This window comes from Heloderma suspectum, chromosome 1 (genome assembly GCF_057233095.1).
Source record: "Heloderma suspectum isolate Gila_16-S chromosome 1, 16-S_ref, whole genome shotgun sequence".
Taxonomy (NCBI): domain Eukaryota; kingdom Metazoa; phylum Chordata; class Lepidosauria; order Squamata; family Helodermatidae; genus Heloderma; species Heloderma suspectum.
Window position 1 is genome coordinate 52,143,203 of NC_139458.1, and position 27,911 is coordinate 52,171,113.

Genomic DNA, 27,911 nt, shown 5'->3' on the forward strand with positions numbered 1-27,911 from the left:
ATATTGAGTATAAAGTTACTGCTAGTCAGCACAATCCTAAGCATGTTTACTCCAAAGAAAGTCCCATGAAGTTCAGTGGAGCTTACTCCAAGCTGTGTGTGTATAGGATTAATCATGCTATAAATGAGAAGACCTTAAGATGGCCTTTCTCCAAAAGTAGCCAAAGCATACTTCAAGCACATTTTAGCTTTCACACAATACTTCCACAAGTCCCCAATCAACATCCCATCCAGACAGAGTATTTCTTCAGAAAGCTCTTTATTCAGAAAGCTCGGAGCAGCTTACATAGAGTACTTTATGGTGTTCCATCTAAGTAATCACCAGATCCATATCGGCTTAACCTGGGGGCTGTCCCCACGGGAAGTTTGCTGCGGGTTTGCTGCATCTGGAGGTCATTCAGGGCACATGACATCATGGCCATTCCACAGTAACCCCAGAGTTTGCACTGGAAAAACCGATCTGTTGCGGTATGCACCAACCCTCCGCGTTTACTCCGGCATGGTAGCCCTGCCCATGGTGTGTCTTTCACCTGGCTGTGACCTCACTGACCCCGGTCAAGGGGTGTTTCCCCAATGTTTCCCCTCCCTGTATTTTCCCCAATGTTTCCACCATTTTGCGGCTGGCCATTCAGGAGTTCTGAGCTACCTCATGGTATTTACTTCGCTTTGCCTACCACTAAACTCTGGTGCAAAGTAAAGGTGTGCTCAGCGTGGCAGCGTCTAACTTTTTAAAAAGCAAATCGATAAGGCATAAAAGTGCAATGTCGAAATAGCACATTGCTGCTACTTTGTGAACCCGAAGTAAGTGCTCCACTTACAGCAACCACAGCTGCCTGGGGGGAGTAGAGTTATTTACAAGTGGGGTATAGGGTGGGTGGACATACAGTAAAAAAAGGTGGTGAGGCTTGTTTCCCGCCCCTGTCCAGGCTGCCCGCTGCTACTACATAATAGGCTCGAAGTATGTAATTTATTATCAAGACCCTAATGAAAAGTGTGGGTACAGGGACAATACTTCACATTCCACTACCTTAAACAGATTCTGGATCAGAGTTATGTAGTCAGTATTCTCAAATATTCCATAAAGCCAAAAATGCCCTTTATTAGGGTGTGGCCTACTTTTTACATTGCATTATGATGTCACCTGATAGCAAAGGCAGGCACAACGACCGCTGTGAAACTGACTTATTTTTGAATTCCTTCTGTGCACAGGCTGTGTGTGTGTGTGTGTGTGTGTGTGTGTGTGTGCGTGAGGGGGGGGCAGAAACAGAAAGTGTGCATGTGTGTTTTGTTTAAATTTTTTTAATTAAATATTTGTTTTAAATGTTATTGTTTTCTTACAAATTTTAATGGAGTTCTGCGCTACAAGCCAAGTACAATCTATTAAACATCATTTACATACATTTATATTTGCACAACATTGGAGTATTAAATAACAATGAATTACAATTGTTTAGAATTTAATATTATTTCCTAATAATAGTTAACAAATCAGGGGGATGATCTAGTTAGACTACAACTCCCTTCAACCCCAGCCAGTCCAACACATCTAGAGGGCACCAGGCTGGAGAAGGCTAATCTAGTTCCTCTCTGAATCCATTCCTGCATGCATGGATACTTGCACCAGCATCTCCCTGCCACTCCGTCATACCCAACACATGCAAGGAAGGGTCTGCACCTTGATACACTTCTAATAAATTAATGGTTTCAATATTTAATGAAATAGCCAACCCTATGGTCAGACCTAAACTAATTTTTAAGAGTATAATAACTAATATCTTACATGTAAAGATGTAAATATTTTTACATAATATGCCAGTGTATTTCTGGGCCCTTTTCAAACTGCTGGTACTAACATTCAAAACCCTAAATGGCTTGGGGTCAGGCTACCTGAAGGATTGTCTTCTCCCATATATACCTGCCCAGAGCCTAAGATCAGCCCCTGCCAAAGGAAGTGAGGAGGGTGGCTACTAGGAAGGGGGCCTTTTCTGCTGTGGCACCCCAGTTGTGGAATGAGCTTCCCAGATAGGTTTACCTGGCGCATACACTGTACTCGTTTTTTATTCTCCCAGGCATTTTTGTTTTTCAGTTTGTTTTTATCAGGTACTATGTTTTAAGTTTTTTGCTGCTACATTCTGTTTGATTATTTTATTTTTATAAAAAGTTTAAAAAGTTTTAAACTTTTACACTTTTATATTGTATTTTACCATCTGTATTTTATGGTTTTGTATTTTATGGTTTTAATTGGAGTGAACTGCCCAGAGAGCTTCAGCTGTTGGATGGTATAAAAATGTAATCAATAAATAAGCAGGGCTAATATATTCTATTGTTGTAACCATGTAAAACAGATTCTTACATTTTGTTGAACTACAAACCACTATTCCGCTTTGCGTGTTCTTTGTGGACCTCCACATTTTCTTTTCTTATGGCTACCTCATGGTAGGTTACTTAAAAGGCAGCCAGATTAAAATGCCTACTGTATGTACTGTGCTGGAACTGTACCGAATGCATAAAGTGAAGGGAGAGAACAAGCACTGCTAGGTAGTGGTTAAGTGCTTCTTAATTAGGACACTATTCCTTAGGGCAGGACCAGTTTGAAAGTGCATGATGATCTGTGGCCAATTTTTATGTATCAGTGATTTTTAAAAAATAACATTTCACTTCTCATCACACACCTTTCAGTTTTCTTCCAGAATACAATTGTCATGTCATCCTTTTTCAAACAAACAAACAAAGACACAATTCTATCATTCTCCAAATAGTATATAATATTTGGAGAATTACAGAATCATACCTTTTTATATAGTACAAGTTTAATTAAATGAACATAGCTTTCACTTGAAAAGTTGTCCAGCATGATTTGTTAATAGTTTTAAATTTACCTAAGAAAATAACAGCTAGACTATATGTTTCAGTGTCCCTTTGCTATATCTCCAAAAGTGGACTGATTCATTTAATGGACAAAAATGGAAACACTCCTAACAAAAACTAAAATATTTAGAGCACATTGCAGGTAAAGGTGTGTGTTTTTACAGCACACACTCTCCTTAAGCAGCCTATTTATCATCCTTTGAAAGAGAAGACAAGAAAAACCAATACTATGTGTGTGGCCTACATTAACCTCACTTAATGCACTCAATAACTTTTCCCCCACACACACAAAATCATGCTTTTTCTGCACCATTGATAATCTGACAGTAACTTTTTATAAGAGTAAAATACTCATTGTCTGCTGTCATTATTTGTTTTAATATATAATCTTGCTAACCAAATGAACTTAAAGCAATGCAGATAAACAATGGCATGCACAGGGTCACTTAAATGCCAATTTGACTGTTTCATAAACTCTGGCATTCTTCTCCTGTGAGTCTACTCTCAGTTACTTAATTGAAAGTAATATCCATTTACAAACTTCAGACCTGCCATAAAAAGGCTCTCTTCCATGTCCAAGAAACGTTTCAGGGTTTGAAGCACAACAAAAGCTAATAATTAAAGCTTCTTTCCTACATCAATAAAGTAGTGAAGGAGGAACTTGGGATATTCCAAATAAGTCTGGCCTATGTGCAGAAAGAATGAAAAACTGAATGAAAAGTTCAAGATAAAGGAAATGTACCAGGCAAATCAATAATGACAGCCTAACACCTAACACATTTAATGAAATGTTTAATGAAATGTGTTCCATAGTTTGCAACAGAACTTTCTTCCAAGCAAATGTGCTTCAGTTCACAGCTAGATGGCATCTTTAAAAATGTACTAAAATCATGCATGCACAAAATGAATGAGGAATCCATTCCACAGAGGAAGCTCTATGCATGCATTACAGCCTGCCACAAACAAAACAAATAGCTATAGTGGGGTCTTTGTGAACAGAACATAATAATTGGTTACATTATTACATCCTTTCTATGGATTATAGCATAGCCATTGAGAAATATAAGATTTCCAGAAATTGTTATACATATATCATGTCTATTAAGCTTTCCAGAAATGTTGTGCACCACTTGGCACAGTACAATTTCATGAAATGATATATAAATGCTTTTTGCTGAGATCTAAATTGCTGCATAGGCACATGTGAGGAGCGTGCACTAGCCTCAGTGGAATTTTTGACCTTTCCCTCTTTGAATAGCACCTCCGTCTCAGTTTGCAATATTGCACGCAGCCTACTGTTCAAGAAATACAACTCTAAAGCCCCCCTGGGCTCATGGAAATAGTTCCATGGGTTTTGGATCTTGACATATATTTTTTTAATGGTAACCAATATACTCAGAGAATGGGGTTGACAGAGCTGAAAATGCTGCATTCTAGGGAACCAAGAATATTCTTGCCAATGACCGAGTAAGGAAAAATGAAAGACAAAAAGATAAACCATTAACACTGCAGATAACAAAAATGAAATTTTATTATTTGGGTTTAGAAATAGGATACCACAGAGAACAAAAGAAGCTCATCTTTCTCTTTCTGGCAAAAACACTAAGAAAACAGATTACTTGCTTATAACTAATCTGAGCATTCACACATATAGGAACATAGGAAGCTGCTTTATACTGAGTCAGACCATTAGTCTAACTAGCCCAGTAATGTTGACACTGACTGGCAGCAGCTCTCTAGGGTTACAAACAGGAGTTCTACCTGGAGATGCCAGGGACGGAACTTGGGACATTCAGCATGTAAAGCAAATGCTCTACCACTGGGCTATGGACCCTCTAGCCTAGTTCTAGACCTGCACAGAGCCATCTCTGGAAACACTCTACAGCTCTTAAGCAGAAAGTAGCCCTACCCCCTCCACTCAAGAGGAGATTTTGACCATCTGCACAAGCCTTGAGGAGTGGAGCACTCAGGGGCCTTCCGCTCAGTTCCTTTGTAACCACAATAAAAAGGAGCATGTCATCAGATAAGATGACATGAGGTGGGGGGAAAGAGGGCAAATTGTATGACTGCACAGATGATTCATAAAGGACATTAATTACAGATTAGCAACCTGTTTTACTTCTTAATTTTCGTGCCTGATTGGTTAGCCAACATATCTGAAGGAGGGGGCAGGTGTCGTAAAAAAAACACCCAATCAGTGGAGAATCCCTCTGCCAAAATTCTGTGTTGGATAGCTATCAAACACAAACACACATCAGGGCATATTGCTCAACGAAGATGTAAGCCAACAATGAAGTGACAGCTCTTAGTAAGTTAGCAAGAGAGATGCTTCCTGAGAAGGCAGAGGACACAGACATCCCCCCTGGTAGGATGGGCTTTTACTCCATTTGGAATGGGTTGCTTGACAAGTTACCATAGAGTGATCCTGGCTACTAACTGCAACAATAACTTTTGAAAAATAACATGAAGACCTCTCATAGGATCAGAAAAGAAGACAAAAAAGAAAAAAGACTAACCCTGAATTCAGGTTTCCTAACCCAACAAACAGGTTGTGAATGCTATCAAAGCTGATAGTACATGTTAGCATCTGTACAGAACATGTGAAGTACATGTGCCACATCTGTTAGTACTGCACATGTGGCTTGCAACCCAGTAATGAGAAACACACACACAGCCCTGACTCCTATATGCTGAAATTCATCCCTGGGTACAGGGTATGTAGCTCCTAATGCAGGAGATCCATGTTCAATAGCCTACTTTCTTCCATGCATTGCCATTAAGGGATTGGAATGGTGTTTGTACGTCAAGGCATTTAGCAGTATTTTATATATCTATTTATCGGAACAAAACAGAAAGTTTCCTTACACTGAGTCAGATCACTGGTCCAACTAGCTCAGTACTGTGTATACTGACTGGTAGTGCTGCCCCAGGGTTTCAAACAGGAATCTTTCCCAGCCCTATCTGAAGATTCCAGGGACTGAACCTGCCGCCTTTTGTGTATAGATCATGTACTCTAAGCTATGGCCTTTCCCATAATTTAGGCAAGTATCTCTGGGAAATATCACCAACAATTAATCTTTGCATCTTAGGAAATTTAGGTGGAATCTTCTGCACTCTATCTAAAATAGATGCATCATGTACTATCTTTTTATTTATTAAGAAAATCTAGAACCATCTTGCATAGCATTTGTTACTGTAATGCAACATTTCATTAGATGGCCTTAAACAAACCACTCTTCTCTCAGTCCCCCCGCCCATCTGAAATATAGATTAAAACAGGTTGCTGTAAGGATTACAAGAAAATAAACATAAAACACTTTGACCCCTCTACAACACTATAAAAATGCCAAGTATTTTTATTAATTAGTAGTTGTAAATAAAAATGAAGTGTTTAAACTCACTTGATCTTTGTAGTCCATGTGGAAAGAAGAGACAAAGGCTGCTGTTCAGAAAGATCTTCTAAACCTTTCTCAATTTCAACTGGTTTAGCCTTTGGAAGTGCTTTTCCTTTTATTGACAGATCCATGTCTGAGGACAGAGACTCCTATATAGAGAAAACACTCAACAATAAAGCCAACCTGCTCAAGAATACGGAAAAAAAAAACTAAAAATACTTTCTGAAGACTCTCAACTCGAACCTGTGGAGTCTGGCTTGATTGTGGAGTTCTGGCTCCAGAAATAATTAAACATATTGGGTTATTTTTTCAGACACACATTTGGATTCTAAATTATTTTCAGACTAAAGCTTCCCCGCACCTTCCTGTCATTTGACATGACATTGCCACGGCCATATACAGGCCAACTAGCCTAACATCTGTCATAAGTATATTGGTGAAAAGCATTATTAAAGCTAGAATTATCAAATATGTAGATGAAGCCTTGATCAAGAAGAATTAGCATGACTTCTGCAAAGGGAAATCCTCCCTTACCTGCCTTTTGGAGTTCTCTGAGAGTGTCAACAAGCAAGTAAATAGGTAAATAGTATATATATGTGGAATTCCAAAAAAGCTTTTGACAATTGTCCCACTGATGGCCCAATCTGGATCCATTAACACTCCCTCAACAGAAAAATTGTCTGTACCAGTTTGGTATCAGGGTTAAATGTACCCCAAGAAAGCCATACAAATAAAATACCTGGTAGAACCTATTAAGCATGACACCAACTGTAAGTTTAAAAAGCTGTGCCTTTATTGAGACCATCCCTTTTCCAGTAAAGCAATATAGTTACACCTAAGTCATCTGGAACAATAATACCCCAGAATGTAAAGTATAAAACCCTACAGAAATGGCAAGTGGGGGTCTAACTGACCCCACCATTTTTTAAACATAAAGAAGTATATTGTGCCATTAACATAACAGTTGCACAAGTATAATACAAGTATAACAATGCAATAATAATGAGTTGTGAATTACCAGTAACAACAAATCTCACAGGCCTCGCAACCATAGCACTCGCTACCTGAGCAGCCTACACACAATCATCAGATTTCACAACAAAGTTAGGTGTCAACAGGCCTCGGCCAAATGGAAAAGCTCTGCTGGGTGGCTACTTCAGGATGCAATGGAGGCACAGAAGCAAGCATTCCTTGCTGCTTGCAGCACCATGCAGCAGGCACAATTACATGATCCAACTCATTTTCTTTCAGCTTCGCAGCAAGACTCATACCACTTACACTCCAGCCTTCATTCAGCCTGTTTCATTGTCCACATCTCCCTGGAATACAAAGAAGCAATGCAAGCTCAGCAGCAGCAGGCAGGGCACTCAGGAGCAATCATGTCGATGGCCCATTGCATCTCGACATTCAATAATGAACCAGGGGCCTCAACAGGATTGCCTTCTCTATCCACTGAAAAATCCCCCAGAGCATTCAGGAATCCACCAGATTCCATTTGTCTCCAAGGGCAAGGCTCCCCACTCCTGCAAGGGAGAAGTGTCACCACAAGTCCAAATTTCAGAAGGAAATGATCTGAGGATGAGGACAGGGTTATAAAATGAAGGACAGGGTTATAAAACCCTCCTTGTGGTGTTCAAATGTCGTCAATAAATAAATTAATAGTAAGCAAGCAAGCAAATAAATAAATGTATTTGGAAGTGTATGTACAGACCATCTAGTCCTGGGGTGCAGAACCACTTAAAGCCCAAGGGCCAAATTCCATTTCGGAGAAGCTCTTAGGGCCTGCATTCCAGTGGTGGGTGAGGAGAAAGGCAAAGGGGGCAGGACCCAAAATACCAGCATATTGTACCTTAAAGCTCTTACTGCCAGTAACTAAGCCTTAGGACAAGCATTTCAGCCTTTAAGAATGGGGGAAACCTGCCAAAAAGCAAGGAAAGCCCCAAACAATTAGTGGTTGAGGGGAAGGGGATGGGACAAATGGGAGGTAGCCTGGCTTTCTGGAGAACCCTGGAGGGCCACATTGGGGCACCCAGAGGGCTGGATTTGGCATCCAGGCCTGAGGTTCTGCACCCCTGATCTAGTCACAAGTGTCTACACAACATATAGTTTTATTATAATAATGAATGATCTCAGGCTTGGAATTGTTGTCCAAGATTGCTACATCTTTATTAGGGATGTACGAATCCCTTACCTTGCTCCGCTGATTGGCATCTGCGGTGGGGGGGAGGTGATCTGTCCCTCCCCCCGGAATCCTGCCCTGCCAGGTCCGCTCCACAGCAAGGCCATGGTGCTGCCAGCCAGGGCCAACTGCAGCCGGACTTCTGGCCACTGCCAGGCTGCGGCCGCAAATGGCAGCCGCTATGCTGGCTGCCATTTGCGTCCCTGCCAAGCCATGATAGGCTACATAAGTATCTATGTAGCCTATCACAGTAAAAGGCAGGGATGCAAATGGCGGCCGCTACGCCATTTGCGTCCCTGTCTTTTGCCGTGATAGGCTACGTAGATACTTATGTAGCCTATTACGGCAAAGAGCGAGGGCGTAAATGGCATAACGGCCGCCATTTGCGTCCCTGCCAAGCCGTGATAGGCTACGTAAGTATCTACGCAGCCTATCACGGCAAAAGACAGGACGCAAATGGCGGCCAGCACAGCGGCAGCCATTTGCAGCCATAGCCCGGCAGCGGCCGGAAGATGAGCCGCCTCTGCCAGAGCCGCCGCCAGAGCCAGGTGGGCTCCGTCCCGGGAGGATTCCATGGGGGGGGGGATTGCTCCGTTCCGCCACGGACTCCAGGGGGCCAGATTCTAAAGAATCCAGCCTCACTGGAGTCCGTGGCAGAATTCTCCAACATCCCTAATCTTTATGCATTGAAGACAGTAGAATACCTGATTTTTTTTTGGTGCATAACTAACAAGTGTCAAATCTTTTTGAAAATCAAAAAATACTGACTGCTCACAGATCTGGACCTGTGAGCAAGGAACTGTGGGGGAATTTCTGGTTGATTGGTCTGTTCTGGTGTGCCAACCAGAGTTTGGTTTTTCATGACTAATTCCCTGGCTAGTGGTACACTTGTGAAAATGCCCTGGCTAGTGGTATACTTGTGAAAACGCCCCAGCTAGCCATACAATTGTGAAAACATTATTAGTTGTTATAGTTCATGTGGAACCCTATAATGAGATGTTAGTTCTTTTATCTATTTTTTATTTTATTTTTATAAATGAAATAAACACTACCAACAATATAATAAGAATCTTCAGTTTCCAACATTACAGTATTCTAAGAAAAAGAAAAAAGGGAGGATAGCAAAAGAAGGAAGAGAAAAAAAGAAGAAAGAAAAAACAGAATTATATTAAACTTCAATAAGAACAAACCAAATATCCTAACAGTCTTATAGTGAAGAAATAGAAGCAAACAATCCATTTCCATTGGCCATAAATTACCATTCAGTTAATGCGTATTACTAAACATTAAAGGTTTAGTCAACAAGGAATAGTAATAATAATAATCCCATAGCGATATTAATAATAATAATAATAATAATAATAATAATGCGGGAAAAGAGAAGTTTAAGAAAAGGATAAAAACAGAACAAATCATTTGTATATTTTAGTAATATTGTATCTAAAAATATATTTATATGTGTACACACACACAAATATGCACTTTATTACAATATAACATAAAAAAAGAAGAGAAGGGGGGGAATGCAAACATTTACTTTTGGCATACTGCCTAGATATCTTAACAGCTAAAGCCCAAACAACACTTCAAAAGAACAGTAAAAATGGCTAAGTTCCAACTCAAGAGGCTGAGAGAGTTGGTTCCCTTAATTTAATTTTAATACCAATTAAAAATGCTTCTGCAGCATCAGGATCCAAAAATCTTTTCATCTGGCCTTCAAAAAGAATACAAAATATAGCCGGATATTTAATATGATATTGCAGGTTAATTTGCTTTGCCAAACTTCTTGCCTTGGTGAATTGCCTTCTTCTGTCAGCGATTTCTTTAGTATAATAATGAAAGAGCATAATGTTGTCATTTTCTGGTCCCCACCGGAGCTCACCTCGTTCTCTTGCCAGACGCATAAAGTAATTTTTTGTGGAGACTTGTGAAAATTGAACAATAACAGTCCCAAAAGTCCCTTTTGTGCCACGTATTGAACCAGGAACACGATATGCATGCTCAATATCAAGTAAAAAATCAGGTGGTAAAGCAAATAGCTCATGCAAAAGTTTATCCATAAATTCAGCCAAACCTATTTCAGTAGCCATGTCTTTAATACCAAGGATATGTAGATTCGCTCTATGTGTGAAGACCTTCAGCTGAGAGATTCGAGCAGACAAAACATTGTGAGACACTTTCATGGCTGTTTCATGAGCAGTAACCTGATCTTCAAGATCATTAACGTTTGCTTCCATCTTTTGAAAAGAGATATTAATTAAATCCACAGCCCCCTGAAGGGCAGTAATTGAGTCCTGAATTGTTTCAAGTTTCTTTGACTGCTCTGGTAGCTGAGAAGACATAGTTTTTATTAAAGCAAGCTACTCCTCTTAATCTCTGGCATTTCTAGAAACCATTGCCGAGGAAGCAATGGGGGGGGGGGTAGGTGGCGTTTTCAAGCCTTTCCTTTTTTCCTTTGCTACTGCCATCCTGCACTTTCCAAAGCACAACAAGCAAGTATAATTGCAGAAACAAAACAACAAACACTTACACAGATTTAATTACAGGTCCTCAGATACTGCCGGTAGTTTAAATTCAGAAATACTATTTGGAGCTATTTGTCCTTGTGTCTCCTAACTGCTTAGGAGTTTCAAACAGCGTTCAGTAGATGACACTCCAACGTCTATTCTTAGATTTCAGCCCCTCTGTTTCTTCACAGAAGCAGCTGTTCTTCCAAGATTTCATCCAGATGGTACTGTAAGCTTCCCCTTTTAATTCCAGGGGAAGATAAAAAGGTTTCTCAACCTTTTCCCAGCTGTTTGAGATAAGCAACCTGCAGCACTCTGCAAGTTACTGCTGGACGCCATGAAGAACTAATGTGATGTTAGTTCTTCAAACACTACTTAGCCTAGATTATGAGCAGCTCAGGCACCCTTGTGTGTGTTGGCATCATAAACGTTTGTCCTGGAATCACAACTCAGCCAGAATTTTATGCCATATCTTATGGTTTCTGATGGCACATACTGCATTACTGGACACATTTACTGTGGGAAAGTCTAGAAGTTGGGACTAAAATGACCCCAAAAGCTGGATTAGTAAATTTTGGACAAAACGATAGCTATGATAAAAAAAAAAAGTTATACAAAGTTACAGTGAAGGTTCCCACTGGAAAAGAAAAAAAAAACACTTTAAAAGCAGTTTTGTAAAGAGGTTTTGTAAACTTCTGGGTACAAATGACCCTGTTACCATTTATGGTGATATTAAGGAAATGAGTAATTGGTCTATTATGAAAATAAACAAAATACTGGTTTTTAACACTATGTACTCCTTTTTCACACAAATATGGACAGAACAGATTCTGGGCTAAGCATATGTAGACATGATGAGTAACTCATATATTTAAACAGAATTTGTCTGGATCACTTTGATCCCTAGCACCATATGTGCATGGCATTTTAGCTGCCCCAATCATTCCAAAAGGCTAAGATAAAACTGCCCCCCAAATCCATAAAAGTAAAAACATTGATTTTTCACTAAATTAAGGAGAGAAGGGGACTGCAACTCCACGTGGCAATTCAAAACTCGTTATGGTTGAGGACTACCTGGAATTACAGATTTGTGAGAGACTGACACAAACGTTTAATGAATTTTTTTCAGTACTGTCAGGGTGCATTTGACCCCATCTGTCGACAGAAGATTAAAGAGATTGTTAGCTTTACAACAGTACAGGGCCCTAGTGGTGTGCCATAATGTTATTACAGAATGAGGATTCCAAGCCAGTGCAATTTATAGTTGCAAGGAAAGGAAAGCAGGAAGTTATTCTGGAGATAGTTGTAAGGAATTCAACATGTAAGTTGGATTCAACATCGTGCACTCTTGCAACAGGACTTCCCCATGCTCTCCTCCTCCTGCGCATGCCGCAAATATGCTCCAGAGGTCCCCCAACCCTCTGGAGCAGATTGGGGGAGGGGCTGCAGGGGGTTGCAGGGGAAATCTGTTTCATCAGTTGTTTCCCTTCCACTAATGGAATGGCACCATTGGATTCAGCCCAGAGAAAAAAGGATATTCTGAAAAGACAGAAAAATATTATGATGACAGCAATGTATACTATACACAAACAATCCTAGTAGATCAAATATTTCTGGCATGAGCCAGCAGTGTAATGAAGTAGTAGTCGGGAGAGGCTGCTAAACCATCAGTCTTGAAGAGCTGCAGAAATGACTAATAAAATTTTATTAGTCATTTGTTAGTATTATTATTAATCCTTTTAAATCTTGTTTTTTATTATTATTATTATTATTATTATTATTATTACTATCGTTACTGGTTACTAAGATTTTTGGCTGGTTAAATTGCTAAGCTTTAATATTATATATTAGCTGAAGGGTAATATATGGTTATTGGAAATGAATTGTAGGCCTGCTTCCTTGCTATAAAACTGATGATATGATATTGAAATATAAGGTTGATTATTTAGACTGTATTGAATTGTAATGTTGCCAATGTTATAGGTATAATTTTTAAGTGGAGTGGGATTTGAAGTTCCTGTGTAATGGAGTTTAAATTTAATCCTTTTCTTCTTTCTCTTTTTTTTTTTCTTTTCCTTCTTCGTTATTGCTATGTCCTCCTAAGAATACTGCATTGTGGGGAAATTGTAGTTATTGATTAGTTTGTTGGTATTGTTTATTTCATTTACAAAGATAAAAAAATAGAATAAAAAGTATTTTTTTAAAAAAGAGCTGCAGAAATATCCCTTCTGAAACGCATTATAAAATCTGTTTGTTATTGCTGGGCTTCTCTATTTTTCATGATGCTTGTTCTTTTTATCTCCCTAGCTTTAATCTTAATCATAGACATCTCCCCAAATTGTAAGTTTCATACTATTCCTTTAAGTTTAAACTCTGTTACAGTGATCTCTGTCCCTTTTTATTTGGCCTAGCTTGATCTGTTAGTTACATTATCTATCCGTAGCTAGAAAAACTGCCTTGCTTTCTGAGCTCTTTCCTTCTTTACTTACATTAACACGAACTGAGATACTGCTTCTTCTGTTTCTTTTTTTTATGGATGGCTTACTTTTCCCATTCCCACCAAGGCACAGAGGGATCTGGGTCTTCTTTTTCCTTTATTATACCAATGTCGTATTGTTTCTTTCTTTCTTTCTCTCTCTCTCTCTCTCTCTCTCTCTCTCTCTCTCTCATATAGTATTATTATTTTCTACCTTTGTTGCTCATGAGATCCATCTTTGTTCTCCGTTTACTTATGCTGCTGGTATTTGTTGCCTCCTGGGACCTGTTTATCATTTCTCTTGGGTTTTGAATTTTTACTTCCTCTTTTTTTCCTCATCTGTTCCTTCTCTTACTCTTATAGTAATCATAACATTCACACTGATTCTTTTAATTTCTCTGCTTAGCATCTTTTTCTCTTCTTGATTCTTTTGCTCTTAACTTTCTGTTGTAGCTTAGTAACTCATGTGGGAGAGACCATAGGTCAGTGTTAGAGCAAAGGCTTTAAATGCAAAAGTAGCTAGGTTCTCCCTGCCATCTCCAGTAAATGGATCTCAGATTGAAGACTGGGAAAGACCTCTGCCTGAGACCCTGAAAAACTATTTACCAACCAGAGGCCAATGCTAGGCTTGACAGACCAATGGTCTGACATACTGTAAGGCAATTTCATATGTTCAGTAGAAGCCACCCATATACTCAAGTTCAGCTGCCTTAAGTGTTGGGGTATGGGCTGAATTGTGCTGTACTAATTTTGATTAACTTCAAGATGCAATACACATACCATATTTTGGGCTGCCAATTGTTAAGTACACATGGCTAAATGGTACTACATGAATATCTATCACTGATGGTGTGGCAACTCCCTACCTTGCTCCAAAGAGCCATCCCTTGGCACCAATGGATAATTATACCTTTACTGTCACTGAAACTAAGTTTCTATTGTGGCACCTCCTGAATGTGCTGATACAAAGGAGGCACAGAGAAAACCTGGTTCAGAGGTAAAGAACTAGGTAAAGAGCTATTGAAGACACTGCTCCATGAAACTACCAGCTTCCTAGGTATTACATAGCAGTAGCCTAAATCCAACTAATTTTCCTCTTGAGCTGAGTTTATATGAATTTACATGAATTTAACTAGCTGCAACTGTAGTGAGTCAAAGCACACCTCACTGCTGCACTAATTACTTCCAAGTGTTGCATACCGTTTCTTTTAAGATAATATAAAGCAATTTTTGTCCCAAATTCCAGTTCCTGAGATGCCCAGCACCATTTATTTTTCCATAAATGCCCCATCTTATCCCACTGGCTCGAGAAGGTGTATATTTTAAAAGCACCTTATTTCAAATTAGTCTTCTAATTATTGAAATCCCACTCCTTCTTCCAACTCATTAGTCTAGGATACATTTTAACAATACAGATATATTTCTAAAACACCATCTAAACGAACAGCTTTTCCCATATTTATGCACCCATGGGATCATTTATCCCCAACACACTTATACAATTGTCCTGAGTGGGAATCAGATGACTTGATAGCCGGTGAGTCTTTGCTAGATCTAAATATTAATCAATGGCACTATAAACAATTATTTCTCTCTTACCTCTGTTACTTCAAATGTGACCTTCTCCAAAACTGTTGGCGCTACAGTAGCTGACTCTGGTAACTGTTCAGCCTCTGAACATGAAAATTCTTCACTTTCTTGTATGCTTGGTACCTCTTGTGAAGATGTTCTTAAAGCATGAACTGGTTTCTCTTTAGGTTTTTCAGCCTAAAGGGACAATTTAGCCTAGATATAGCTTTACTTTCCTGAGTTACAAAACTTCAGTTTCTAATCTAGCTAAATGCCAAAATATCTAGTTTGCAGATGTAACTGAAATAATGACAATCCATACGAAATGCAAAGACTTTGCTTAAAAATGGAAAAGAACTGCTTACGTCTTCAGATACATTTATTTCAGTAGCTAGGTTATTGTACTGGTAAATATAGCTTGCATTAGACAAACATGGCTTCAGTCCTAACTGCCACTTGAAATCCAGTTCTGCAGGAGTCCACAAATAAGGTCATCATTGCTGCAACAGAGACCATGAATTTAATACTGACAATCAGAATTTGGGTTTCCAACAAGGAACTGTAGTATTTTCCTTTTTTCTTTTCTTTTTTTAACTGCTGGATTTTACCTATTGAGCTGCTAAATCATACTGCCAGACCAACCTCTGCTGCTTTGTTATTAATGCTGCCACACCCCACAATCCTCTGATTAGGCAAGGGCACGGCAGTGACTTATTCCCTCAGACCTTCTAGTTCCTGCATCTGTGGGTGTCCTCATTGTCTGCTGCTCTCCAGCTTCTCTATCTTTTCCAATCCCCTCTCTATTCTCCGTCCTCCCCACAACCTCCCCAGATGTTCACAGCTGCAAATAAAGAGCTGCCTCTACCAGTGGCCTTTTGCACTTCCCACAAAACAAGAAAATGGCGCTTTGTAGCCAGGGACCACCCAGCACCAGAAGCTCTGTCCTCCCCAGGCCTGATTTTAATAAGATAACTTTAATTTGTGAAGAAGTGTGTGGCTACAAGAAAGGGATGTTGGAAGAAAAGCTTAAAGAAGACCTGTTTTGTAGAAATAAATGTTGTATATACATTGCCTTCTAAGATATAGTATTACAAAGAGATTTGTACTGGGCTGTATCCTGGGCCAAATGCAGCCCTGAGTAGGTATGCTGCAGAGAGCCTTCCTATGGCATGTGTGGAAAGTTGTGTGTTGGGGGTAATTATTTTTGTGAAGAGCTGTGGGGCAGAAGTTGGGGAAAAACAAAACTAGATCATTTGAGGAGGAAGACTGTTAGCACATAGCCAATGGTGCCAATGGGAGCTTTCCTTATGATTAAAATAGCATACATGAGCTCCCTGATCTGGATGGGACCACAGCAGGGGGAAAAGTGTTAAAGACCCCATACCAGGTCCCTATCCAAATTGGGACCCCTACATCTGTCAAAAATTCATACAACTGCTAACTGTATGAATGGCCTCATGTTTAGTTTTGCCCTGCATACTACGGCAGAATACTTACATAGGAGGTGAGGCAGTATTTAATTTTGAAAAATACAAGTGTAGTGATTCAGGGCTGTGAAGGTGCCCTGCCATCTATCTTTTTCATTAATTCTGTGTGGGGAAGGATCAAGATGTAGTTAGTCAGTGTTAAGGGAAAGCACATGCACAGAGGCACTTTTCAGAAAATTTCTGCTGCCTACCAGAAATAATGGCTGGATTTTGCTACCAAGCCCAGGTACAATTTGTGGACCCACACTCCTCCCTGAATCGGAGAGCTATTAAGGTGTTTGTAGAGGCAACTCCCACACCAATTTATCCTGTTATAAGGGTGCAGTCCTGGTTACCATGGCAAATCCCCTGTCCTTCATTTCTAGGCTGGTTCAAGTGTGTGAAAAGGAACACCTACATTCCTGCATCTTGTCACGTGTGATTTGGTCTGTTGCTTACAGGAGTGCTAGTTGTTATTATGAGGTACGTTTTATGTTCCAGGTTTCAGGCAAGAGGAATTAAAATGTCACCTTTTCAGACTTTTTCAAGCACACAGGGCATCTTGTTCTATGTGGTTGCAAGTCAGATTACTGCAATGCACTCTACGTCGGGCTGCCTTTGAAGATGGTTCAGAAGCTGCAGCTCATGCAAAATGCGGTGGCCAGATTGGTAACAGGGACCAGAAGGTCCGAACATAAAAGACACATTCTAGCCCACTTGCAATGGCTGCCGGTATGATTCCAAGCCCGATTCAAGGTGCTGGTTTTAACCTATAAAGCCTTACACAGCCTGGGACCACAATACCTGACGGAGCGCCTCTCCTGACACGAACCCATGCTCAATGTCTAAGGTCCTCCTCCAGCTGCCTACTCCAAGGGAAGCTTGGAAGACAGCAACAAGGAAGAAGGCCTTCTCAGTGGTTCTTCCTCCTGCCCCCCCCCCCATTATGGAATTATCTCCCTGATGAGGTCCGCCTGGAATGAACATTGTTATCTTTTCAGCACCAGGTTAAGACCTTGCTCTTCTCCCAGGCATTTGGCAGCATATGATGAGATTTAATTGATCCTGAATTGTCTTATGGTTATGGTTGATCGCTTGAGATTGCTTGCTTGAAGTAGTTTTAGATGTATGTTGTCCTGTGTATATTGTCTGTTCACGTGTTTTTTATGTAAATGGCTTTTAACCTCTGTATACTGTATTTTTTATGTTTTTAATCGTAAACTGGCCAGACAGCTTTGGCTATTTATTGGGAGATATAGAAATGTAAATCATCATCATCATCATCCTATGCACACTTACCTGGAAGTATGTCTGACTAAACATAGTGGACGTATGCCTGAGCAAATACGCATAGGATTGTGCTGTAAGGGTACAAAACTTTTAGTTTGCCCAATTTTGGAGAAGTCTCCTAAGAATTTGGCCCAAGTGTAAGTCAGTGAGAAAGGCCCAAGAAACTCTAGACATTCACTAGATACTCTATTAAACAAAGCTTTACAAGACTGCATTCTCAAAAACGGCCATAATAAAGGTAGTAATGATTATGCTTCATAACAATATACTGGTTTTGTGTTTTAACTATAATCAAACCATTACTAACTAGATCTACTTATTAACGAATTGTTCTAAATAAAAGAGAATAAACAGCAGACTCTCTCTCAAATCAGGAACTTTAACTGCAAAAATAATATAAAAGATTAAAACAAGCTTAGCTTTCAGCTTTTCAGTAGGTATCAAATCTTTGGTTTGCTATCTTTGGGAAATACCATACCAATTTAACATCACCATAAGTCAAGAAGAGAGGACCAAGCATCTCTAGACAGTCACTAGACTCTGTTTAACTCTATTAAACAGACATTTATGTTATTTTACAGGACTATTGACACATTGAGAACAAAAATAAATGCCATCTGAAATTCAAGGATAAGAAAAAGGATGCCTAAAACAGCCACTTAAAAACAGAATTAAAATATCAACAAAGGAAGAACTAGTAGGGAACAAAAACATTTATAATTTTGTTATTTCACCTCAACTTTGGCAGTATCTTCTCCCACTTTTCGGGCTTCCTGTTGTACTTTGAAGAAAACACTCCCCCTTTGTATGCTTCCAGATGTATACTGGGGAAAATAACAATATAACAATGCACTTTCTAAGACTACTACTAACTAGAACAGTTCAGGAATATTAATGAGATTTTGAAAACAAAAGAGGAAAAAAAGACTCTCTTTCAAATAAGGAATATAACTGTACAACTACTATAAAAGATTAAAAACAAGCTTTTTTCAGCTCTCCACCAAATACTACATTTTTAATTTGCTATCCTTGGAGGAACTGCTCTAAAAATTTGACACTACCGTAAGTTCTCAATGAGAGAAACCCAAACATCAATAAACAGTTACTAAACTCCCTATAAAACAGTATTAAAAAGAATACCGGACTCTGTTCATATCTACATGAGAACAAAAATGCATGACATGTGAAATTAAAGTACAAGAAAAAGGATGCCTAACATAACAGTATGGAAAGAGAACAACATCGGTAAATAAAGGATAAATAGGGAATAGAATGTTGGACTTAAAATGAAGTGTTCTTCGGGTCAAAGGGGGGAGTAAAATAGACAGCAAAGGGTTAACCCTCTTCTAACAGGAGGCAGGACCAAACAGGGGGAAAAAACCTTTATGTTCTTCCCAGAGAGCAGGAACCTTCCAGTTACAGGACTTAACTTCAGCATAGAATTTACTATGACAAACTACCTGTAGAGTACATTTATCAAAAATACAACCAGTGGGGGCTGGTGCCCACTGGAGCTGGTGAGAAAGAGGGCAGGGTCACCAGAGGTGAAGCCAAGGGGTTACCAAAGGCAGAGCAGTCTTTTGAATCCCCAGAAGCCAGCAACCCATGCCACAGAAAGGACAAACCAAGGCACATGAACTTTGGGATGAGTGAAAAGCCAGGGGAATTCACACACAGTAGCACACCTAGGGCTGGACCTCAGAGCCAAAGTCCAGGGCCCCACAGCTCTAGGAGCCCCAAATGACAACCCAGTGGCAAAACGGTGTCACCACCGGGGCTGGCATGGGCATGGCAGGACCCACCAAGACTGATGCTGCTCGCTGCAACAACCTTCTTATTTATTTTTAATGTATTTTATAGCTGGGCATGTACATGATTACAGATGTTTATTTTATTATTTTTACTTTTATTATATATTATTCATCTCTATAACAAAATGGTGTTTATTCCCAAGTAAATGTGTTTAACATCACGGCAGCAAAAGCAAACTTCATTTTACTCCTCTAGTAATGATTTAAGTGAGTTCAAAATGTGAAACTGCAAATGCTCGGAGTATTTCTTTCTTTTTTAAAATCAGGGTTGTCAAACAATTGTGTGTGTTTTTCTTCTCTTTTTTTAAAACTCCATCATATCAGGAATGCAGAAGCAGTTGTAAAGCATGGAATGGGGCGGAGAAGAGGGAGAGAGAAACAGAAATGTTAATTGTGTGTTTCGCTAAATGAAATAATACACATGGCTATCTAAAGCAGGGGGCACATATGACCATTAAATCCAGGGTCTAAGATTACCTAGCTGCACTACTGTTTACACAGCCACACAAAAGCAGTCCTTTGGACCCATATTCTCCTGTTCCAGCAGTAACTCCCATTGCACAGAAAATCAACTGACTACGTGCAAAATTGGGGGGGGGGGGATCCACACAGTTACAGGTAATGATGATGATGGCAATATCCTCAGAGCCAGATATCCTCAATGCAATCAATCAATCAATCAATCAAACAAACAAGAAAGCAGTCTTTGGAACCCAGAAGGCATGGAGACTGTGGCTGCCTGGTAGAAATTCTCCCATATCAGGGGTGAGGGGGGAACACCTACTACCTTCTTCCTTCAGCTGAGATGCTGGGGATAGAACCTAGGACCATATCCATAAACAGTGTGTGCTCAACTACTGAGCGAGGCCTCTCCCCTGGAATTAATTCCACAGTCCTGGGAAAGGAAGTCCACTGAAGGATAACCCACAGATATTGAAATCTATGGACAGAATGGAGAAGTTCTCGTTTCTGTTACTGACAACTCCACGTTCCTCCAGGGGAGTGATGGTAGAGGCTACGTCCCTTGTGGCCCTTGGCTAAGAACTGACAAGAACTAAGCAGTGGGGCATTTAGATGTTGAGTACATATGACTTCCTCGTGTCTTTTTGTAATAGAACCTCAGGAGGCATCTATGGGATATATGGAGCAGAGTATGGAAATACGTTTCCACCAGATTAGCTGAAGCCATGGTAACCTGTATCCAGGCATGCCAGACCCTTGGGCAAACCTCCCACACATGAGGAGTTGATGTCATGCTGAGGGGAATTTTCCCTGTTCTTTCACCTCCTCATTAGTCTGGAGGTGGGGGACTTAGAAGTGTGCTGATTAGTTAGCTGACGAATCTTGGGATAGGTTATAGGGTTGGTAAGATAAAGTGTGGCCCTGGAGGCAAAGGAAAGACAGGCCCAATCCATAAGTTGGTTGCCTTTCTTCTTGGGAAATTGTGCAAGGCTTTTATCTTCCCTTTTCTTTAGTTTCAACCAGTAATGATCAAGCAAAGAGCATTCATCCTGAAAGGGGAGTGGGTAAGAGATTCAACTAGGGCTGTTCACTCCCTCCTAGCAGACCACTGCAATAGATCTGACTGAGCTGAAGGCAAACCATAGAGGTATCAGTCATGCCATGGAAGCTCACTGGGTGACTTTGGGCCAGTCACAGACTCTCAGCCCAACCCACCTCACAGGGTTGTTGTTGTGAGGATAAAATGGAGAGGAGGAGGATAATGTCAGCCGCCTTGGGTTCCTTGCAAAAGGAAAAAAGGCGGGGTATAAATGCAATAAATAAATAAATGAACCCAGTGGTACATCATGCCAATTGTTTAGTCCTTCACATACATGCTTGGCGAAAGAAGCAACATCTGGGAAAAGAACACATGCCCAGAACTCCATGATAAAAATTTGTCATCTTTTCAGCGCCAGATTAAAACTGCCCTCTTCTCTCAGGCATTTGGCAGCATAAAACGAGTCTTTTGATCAGGTCTTGGATGGTCTCTGACTGATTGTTTTAAATTGTTTTAGATATATGTTGTTGTTCTGTGTGCTATCTGTTCTATATCCTTACATGAATGGTTTTATACTTTATATATTGCATTTTAATGGTTTTTAATTTCTGTGAACTGCCCAGAGAGCTTTGGCTATGGGGCAGTATAGAAATATAATGAATGAATGAATGAATGAATGAATGAATGAAATTAGCAGCCACTTTCAGAAGAGTAGGCCCCATGCAGATGGCATAGTGTAGCCTTGCTTTTTCAATCTCCAGGACTGGTAAGGGACTCATCTTCCTTGGACACCAAAGATTTAGAGGTGAATATTGCCACAGAATATTCTACTGGGGGAATCTTGAAAAAAACCATCAACCTATGCGGGAATGTGGGAACTCCCTGGAGGTAGACCTTCAAGGGTCCTTGTGGTTTCTCTCCTACTATTTGGATAGTCAGTGAATGGGGGAACATTTATTTATTTATATTACATTTCTATACTGCCCTAGCAACAATATCCTCTGGTGATTATCAATTAAAAAACCCCATAACAACAATCAAGAAGGCCCTAAAAATCAAACAGAATAAAACCAAGCACAGAGCAAACTAACCAACTAACTAAAATCAGCAATAAGGTGATAAAAATAAATAAATAATAAATAGGCAGTGCCAAAAGACTACAAGGTTCCTTCTCTCTGGGAAGGGCATAAACTCATTTCTATTTGGCCCTGCCTTCTACTATAAGAGCAGTTAACCATCTGCTGTCTGTTCCACTCGTCCATTGACCAAGAAAGACAAGTAGCTTACCTGAAACTATAGTCCTTCGAGTGGACACCTGTGCATTCACACATATGGGCTTTGTGCCTGGTGTGGAGTCCCGTTTCGGGAAACTTCTATAGCTGAGGAACGTTTGGTGGGAACCTTCCCCCACCATCCCAGACAATATGTCACTAGCGGGTACTTGCTTATTCCCTCAGCTCCCTGGAGACTGCCTATTGTGGCCTTGGAACCAAGGAAACACCTTGATACCTACATTGTGATTTACATCGACACCAAAGCAGGACAGTGGATTTATTGTGTGAATGCACAGAAGACCACTCGAAGAACTACAATTACAGGTAAGCAACATGTCTTTCTTCTTTGTGGTCTCTGTGCAATTGCACATAACGGGGGGATCAAAAAGCTGACTTACCGGAGACGGATCAGTGTCCTACTGAAGAACAGAGGATAAAACTGCATGACCAAAGGAGTAATCTGCTCAAGCCTGAACATCGAAGCAGTAGTGCTGAATCAATGTTAATGGTCTCGACCATGTCACAGTTCTACAGAGTTCCAGTATAGAGATACCATCCAAACTGTACCAAAGAAGCCTTTGGCCTGATTAAATGTGCCCTCACTGGGCCTGAGAGTTCCAGTCCTGCTAACTCGTATGCCAATTTGATAGTCTATGCCACCCAGGCAGCAATCTGTTGAGAGGAAACAGGGAGACCTTTCCGGCTACCCCCATAGCTTACGAAGAGATGAGGAGATTGGTGAAAAGATTCCGTCCGGGACTACTAAAACGCTAAAGCATGATGAACATCAAGGGCATGGAACTTCAATTCTATCAGAGAAGCAGGAGATGGGAAGAAGGCAGGGAGGACCTACTAAAATGCTAAAGCACAATGAACATCAAGGGCATGGAGCTTCGATTCTATCAGAAAAGCAGGAGATGAGAAGAAGGCAGGGAGGACCACATCCTGATTCAGATGGAATTCAGATGCTAGGTTTGGCAAGAATACTACATCCGGTAGAAGAACCACCTTATCCCTATGAAACACCATGTAAGGTGGGTCAGTAGGCAGAGCACAGAGCTTGCCTGAGCAGCAGGCTGACATGATGGCTATTTGAACCACTACCTTCCAAGAGAGGAGGCAAAGGTCAACCGTCGCCAGTAGTTCAAAGGGTGTTTGAAAGAATGACAGATAAACTCCAATGCAAGACTGGATGCCTTATTGGAGGCGCAAGGTTCCAAACCCCATGAAGGAACTGACAAATAAGAGGATGAGAGAAAGTAGAAAAACCCTTGGGGGGGGGGGCGATGCTGAAATAGCTGCCAGGTAAACTTGGAGAGAAGAGTACTTGGGGCCCCTATCATGCAACCATAACAAAAATTGGAGGATGTGCTGAATGGAACAGTGAACAGGATCAAAATTGCTAACAGCAGAAAATGCAGAAAAATTTGCCATCTTTTGGGCATAGAGGCACCTAGTGGCTGGCTTTCTGGCAGCATCAAGGACATTCTGAATTGACGAAGGTAGTGGCAGCTGAGCAACCGCTATCGAATCCTCCATGCCGTCAATCGCAGTGTGAGAAGATCTGGGTGTTGGGTCTGACCTCAATCTCCACACAGCAAGTTCGGTGCCAAAGGAAGCAGTATATATTCGCCTCCAGCCCAATGTAGCAGAGACACGAACCAAGCTCTGCCAATGTAGCAGAGACACGAACCAAGCTTGCCAAGCTTGATAACCAAGGGGTTATCAAAATGCAATTTGTGCGGTCATCTTTGCTAGCACTCCTGTGAGCAGGGGGAAGTGTGGAAACAGGGAGAAAAATTCCCCCGTCTATCAGCAGACAAATATGACTCCAAGAGATGCTGCACCTATCCCTGCTCTGCTGCAGAACCTTTTGCAGACAGCGTTCCCTGTGGTAGCAAACAAGTCCACGGACAGAGTACCCCTTCTTTGATACTTCAAAGAAACTGGTACTTCAGTGCCCCTGGATCAAGCTGCCACTTGCTGGACACGTGATAGGACAAACTGAACAAGTTGGCCAGTGTTTTGTCCATGCCCACAATGTGGACAGCAGTCAGACCAATGCTGCGAGGGATGCACCACTTGAAAATTCTGAGTGTCAAGTGATGGGTGGGATCGATCATGTCCTGCCTTGCTTATTTAGGTAATAAACCACCGTAGTGTTGTGTGACACCACCGGAACATTCCAGTCCCGAAGGTTCGTCCTGAAAGCCCTCAGCGCCTTCTTGAATGTTAGCAGTTCTAGAAAGTTGATGTGTCAGGAGGTCTTGCTGCTCAACTAGACTCCCTATACTATAAGCAAGTGTCAAGGTGGAAACAGAGCCTCAGAGCAGTTCGGATTCTGAGGAGGAACAGCTATCTGTGGGAGAGGGGCCAGCTCATCCCTCACAGGCTCAGCACCTGGCAGAGATTCCTCCTGCCAGCATTCCAGAGATAGAGAGCGACCCAGGTAGTGAGGTAATGTGGGAGGGGGGCTTCTTAGACGCTCGATGCAGACGCAAAGAGTGACGAGCGATGGAGGACGCGGAAAGGAGGCGTAGCGCCTGTTTGGTGCGCAAGCAGCAGCTGCCTCCCATGGACCCAAGGGAAAGAGGGAGGACCTCTCCCAGGCCCATAAGTTCTGGGTCGTCAAGTGACTCTTTTTCACATGGGGATCAACTGACTACTTGAAACTTAAGCTACCGTGCTGTTCCTTGCTTTAGTCGCTGGTGATTAGCATCTGAAAGAGTCATTAAGTTGTAAAAGGATTAAAGCTTTGAAAAGAAATCCTTTCGTCTGTGTCTTGAGTTGGCTATTGGAACCTACTAGGAGAAGCCGCCAGAGCGCTCCTGACAGCTTGATCCCCGTTCCTCTTTTTTTCTCTCTCCCTCTCTTCTCCTCCTGCCAAATGGAGGGTGCCAGGGACCCAGCAGTGCAAGCTCTGGCGCAAGAGAACCAGATCCTCCATGATCAAGTGGCTCAACTGACAACTGCCATACAGAATCTGCAAGCTGCGGTTCAACCCCTGCCACCTCCGATTCCCCCTGCCGCAAGTGCCCGGTGACTTTGCCAGAGAAGTTTTCTGGGGAGAAAGGACTTTTTCAGATTTTCCGGGCCCAATCGGAGCTGTACGTGTGCCTTCGACCTAAGGATTTCCTGACAGAACAGGTTCGTGTGGGATTCATCATTAACCTACTTTCAGGCGTGGCAGCTAAATAGGCTTCAGGACTTCTCGCTAATGACCCCCTGCTCAGGGACTATCAAGGTTTCATGACAGCGATGGCCAGACTTTTCAGTGAACCCCTGCGCGCGCAGACGGCTTCTCGGGAGATTCGCTGCCTCAAGCAGGGCAAGGACTCAGTTTCCAGCTATGCGACTTTTCGCTTGCTGATGCAGGATTTACAGTGGAATGATGCTGTGCTGATGGCTCAGTTTTTGGACAGTTTGAGCAACGAGATCTTGGATGAGTTGGCGCGCACGCCTAGCCCACCTACTTTGGAGGACCTCATCCAGACCTGCCTCCAGTCGGCTGGAGGGGCGCCGGCAGACCGGGCGGGGCACCAGGAGCAAAGATTTCCCTCCTCCCATTCCCCTCCGTTTCCTGCCTCCTCCCCCACCCCCCACCCCTGCGGTGGGGGCGGGGGAGACCCCGATGCAGCTGGGAGCTACCCAAGCCCCACTGCTGCCGGAGGAACTAGAGCGGCGGCGTGCTGAGCGCCGATGCTTTTGGTGTGGAAAACTGGGTCATTTCGCCAAAACCTGCTGCACTAGACCCGCAGCCCCACTGCCTCCCCCTCTTCTTCTTCCTCCCCCTCCTCCTCCTCACCCCCAGGCCTGACTAGGCTGCCCCGCAAGCCTGTTGAGGGTCTCCACTGTGGGGGTGGGTTCCACACCCAGTGGGTGCCTTCCGCAACCCCCCTCACCCTCCCATTTCCTATTGCAGGTTCACCTCCGCTCCTCCCAGTGGGGTGGGGTGGAGGCCCTGGCTTTAGTGGACTCGGGGGCTACGACCAGTTTCATGGATAAAACCTTCACCCTCTTCCACAAGATTCCTACCCTGCCTCTTCCTGCCCCCTTGGCAGTGGAGACCATAGATGGGCATCCTCTTTCTTCGGGCACGGTGACCTGGATTACAGCTCCGCTCACTCTGTGCACCCAGTCCCACACTGAGCAGATTCAGTTTCACTTGGCCAAGGTTCCCCAATACCCAGTCATGCTAGGTGTTTCTTGGCTCTCTAAGCATAATCCTCAGATTTCTTGGGAGCTTCAGCAGGTGGAGTTTGTGTCTCCCTACTGCCGGGAACATTGCCTCCCAACCGAGGCGCCAGTCCCAGCCCAGGCCTTAACCCTTTCCTCCCCCTCCTCATCTGCTTCTGGCAGTTCTTCAGCTACCGTGATTCTCCCAGAGAAGTATGCGGCTTTTCAGGATGTTTTCGACAAGAAGGAGGCCGACCAGCTCCCCCCACCACCACCGCCCATTTGACTGTGCCATTAACCTCATTCCGGGGGCGACCATCCCCCTTGGTCGGCTGTATTCGATGTCAGAGCCGGAACTTCGAGCTCCGTGAGAGTTTTTGGACAAGAACCTCAAACATGGCTTTATTCGCCCTTCTTCCTCCCCCGTCTGTGTCCCTACCTTCTTTGTGGCCAAGAGATCTGGAGAACTCCGCCCGGTGCACGATTACAGATTTTTGAATTTGGTCTCGGTCCCCAACAAGTATCCCCTCCCCCTCATACTGGAGATGCTGGAGCGCCTGGGGTGAGCAAAGATTTTCACAAAGTTGGACCTGCATGGCGCCTACAATCTGATTCGCATCCGGGAGGGGGATGAGTGGAAGGCCTGTTTCGGCACCCAGTACGGAGAGTATGAATACCTAGTGATGCCGTTTGGGTTCACCTGCACCCCGCCCCCACGTTTTCGCGTTTTATGAATGCCATCTTCCGAGACTATTTGGACATTTTCCTCATTGTGTATCTCGATGATTTACTTATATTTTCTGAGGACCCCCACACCCATCAGCACCATGTCTCCGCCATCCTCCAGCACCTCCGCGAGAACCATCTGTATGCCAAGCTGGAGAAATGTGCGTTTGACCTAACGTCTTTGGACTTTCTTGGCTACATTATCTCAGATGACGGTATCAGGATGGATCCTGCAAAGGTCCAGGCTGTCCTCTCCTGGCAGGCTCCATCCACCAAGAAGGACTTGCAACGTTTTCTGGGGTTTGCTAATTTCTACAGAAAGTTCCTGCCCAGCTTTGCTCAGCTGACATCTCCTCTCACAGACCTCCTTAAGGGCAGGAAATCTCATTTTCATTGGACGGCATCTGCCCAACAGGCTTTCGAGGAACTCAAGAAGCTTTTTAGTTCTGAGCTGATCCTGTTGCATCCCGACCCGAGGAAGACTTTTGTAGTGCTAACTGATATCTCTGACTTTCCGGTGGGGGCAGTCCTTTTTCAGCCAGATCGGGCGGGTGGCGGTTTGCAACCCTGCGCCTACCACTCCAGAAAGCTGAACATGTCTGAGAGGAATTATACCATCTGGGAGAAGGAACTGTTGGCCATCAAGTCCGCTTTGGAGACCTGGCGTCATCTGC

At 42.3% G+C, this 27,911-nt stretch overlaps 1 protein-coding gene across 1 annotated transcript in view; it reads right to left on the minus strand.

Annotated features, from left to right (window-relative positions):
* The window catches only part of TTC6 (tetratricopeptide repeat domain 6), a 170,511-nt gene that overhangs the window by 120,709 nt on the left and 21,891 nt on the right, over window positions 1-27,911 (minus strand). The window contains exons 7-13 of the mRNA XM_084827146.1: window positions 18,484-18,573; window positions 16,100-16,110; window positions 15,525-15,612; window positions 15,069-15,191; window positions 12,304-12,319; window positions 8,311-8,339; window positions 6,269-6,411 (exon numbers count right to left, since the gene is read on the minus strand). Coding sequence (XP_084683272.1) covers window positions 6,269-6,411; window positions 8,311-8,339; window positions 12,304-12,319; window positions 15,069-15,191; window positions 15,525-15,612; window positions 16,100-16,110; window positions 18,484-18,573 — 500 coding nt within the window. The remainder of the gene's footprint in view (window positions 1-6,268; window positions 6,412-8,310; window positions 8,340-12,303; window positions 12,320-15,068; window positions 15,192-15,524; window positions 15,613-16,099; window positions 16,111-18,483; window positions 18,574-27,911) is intronic.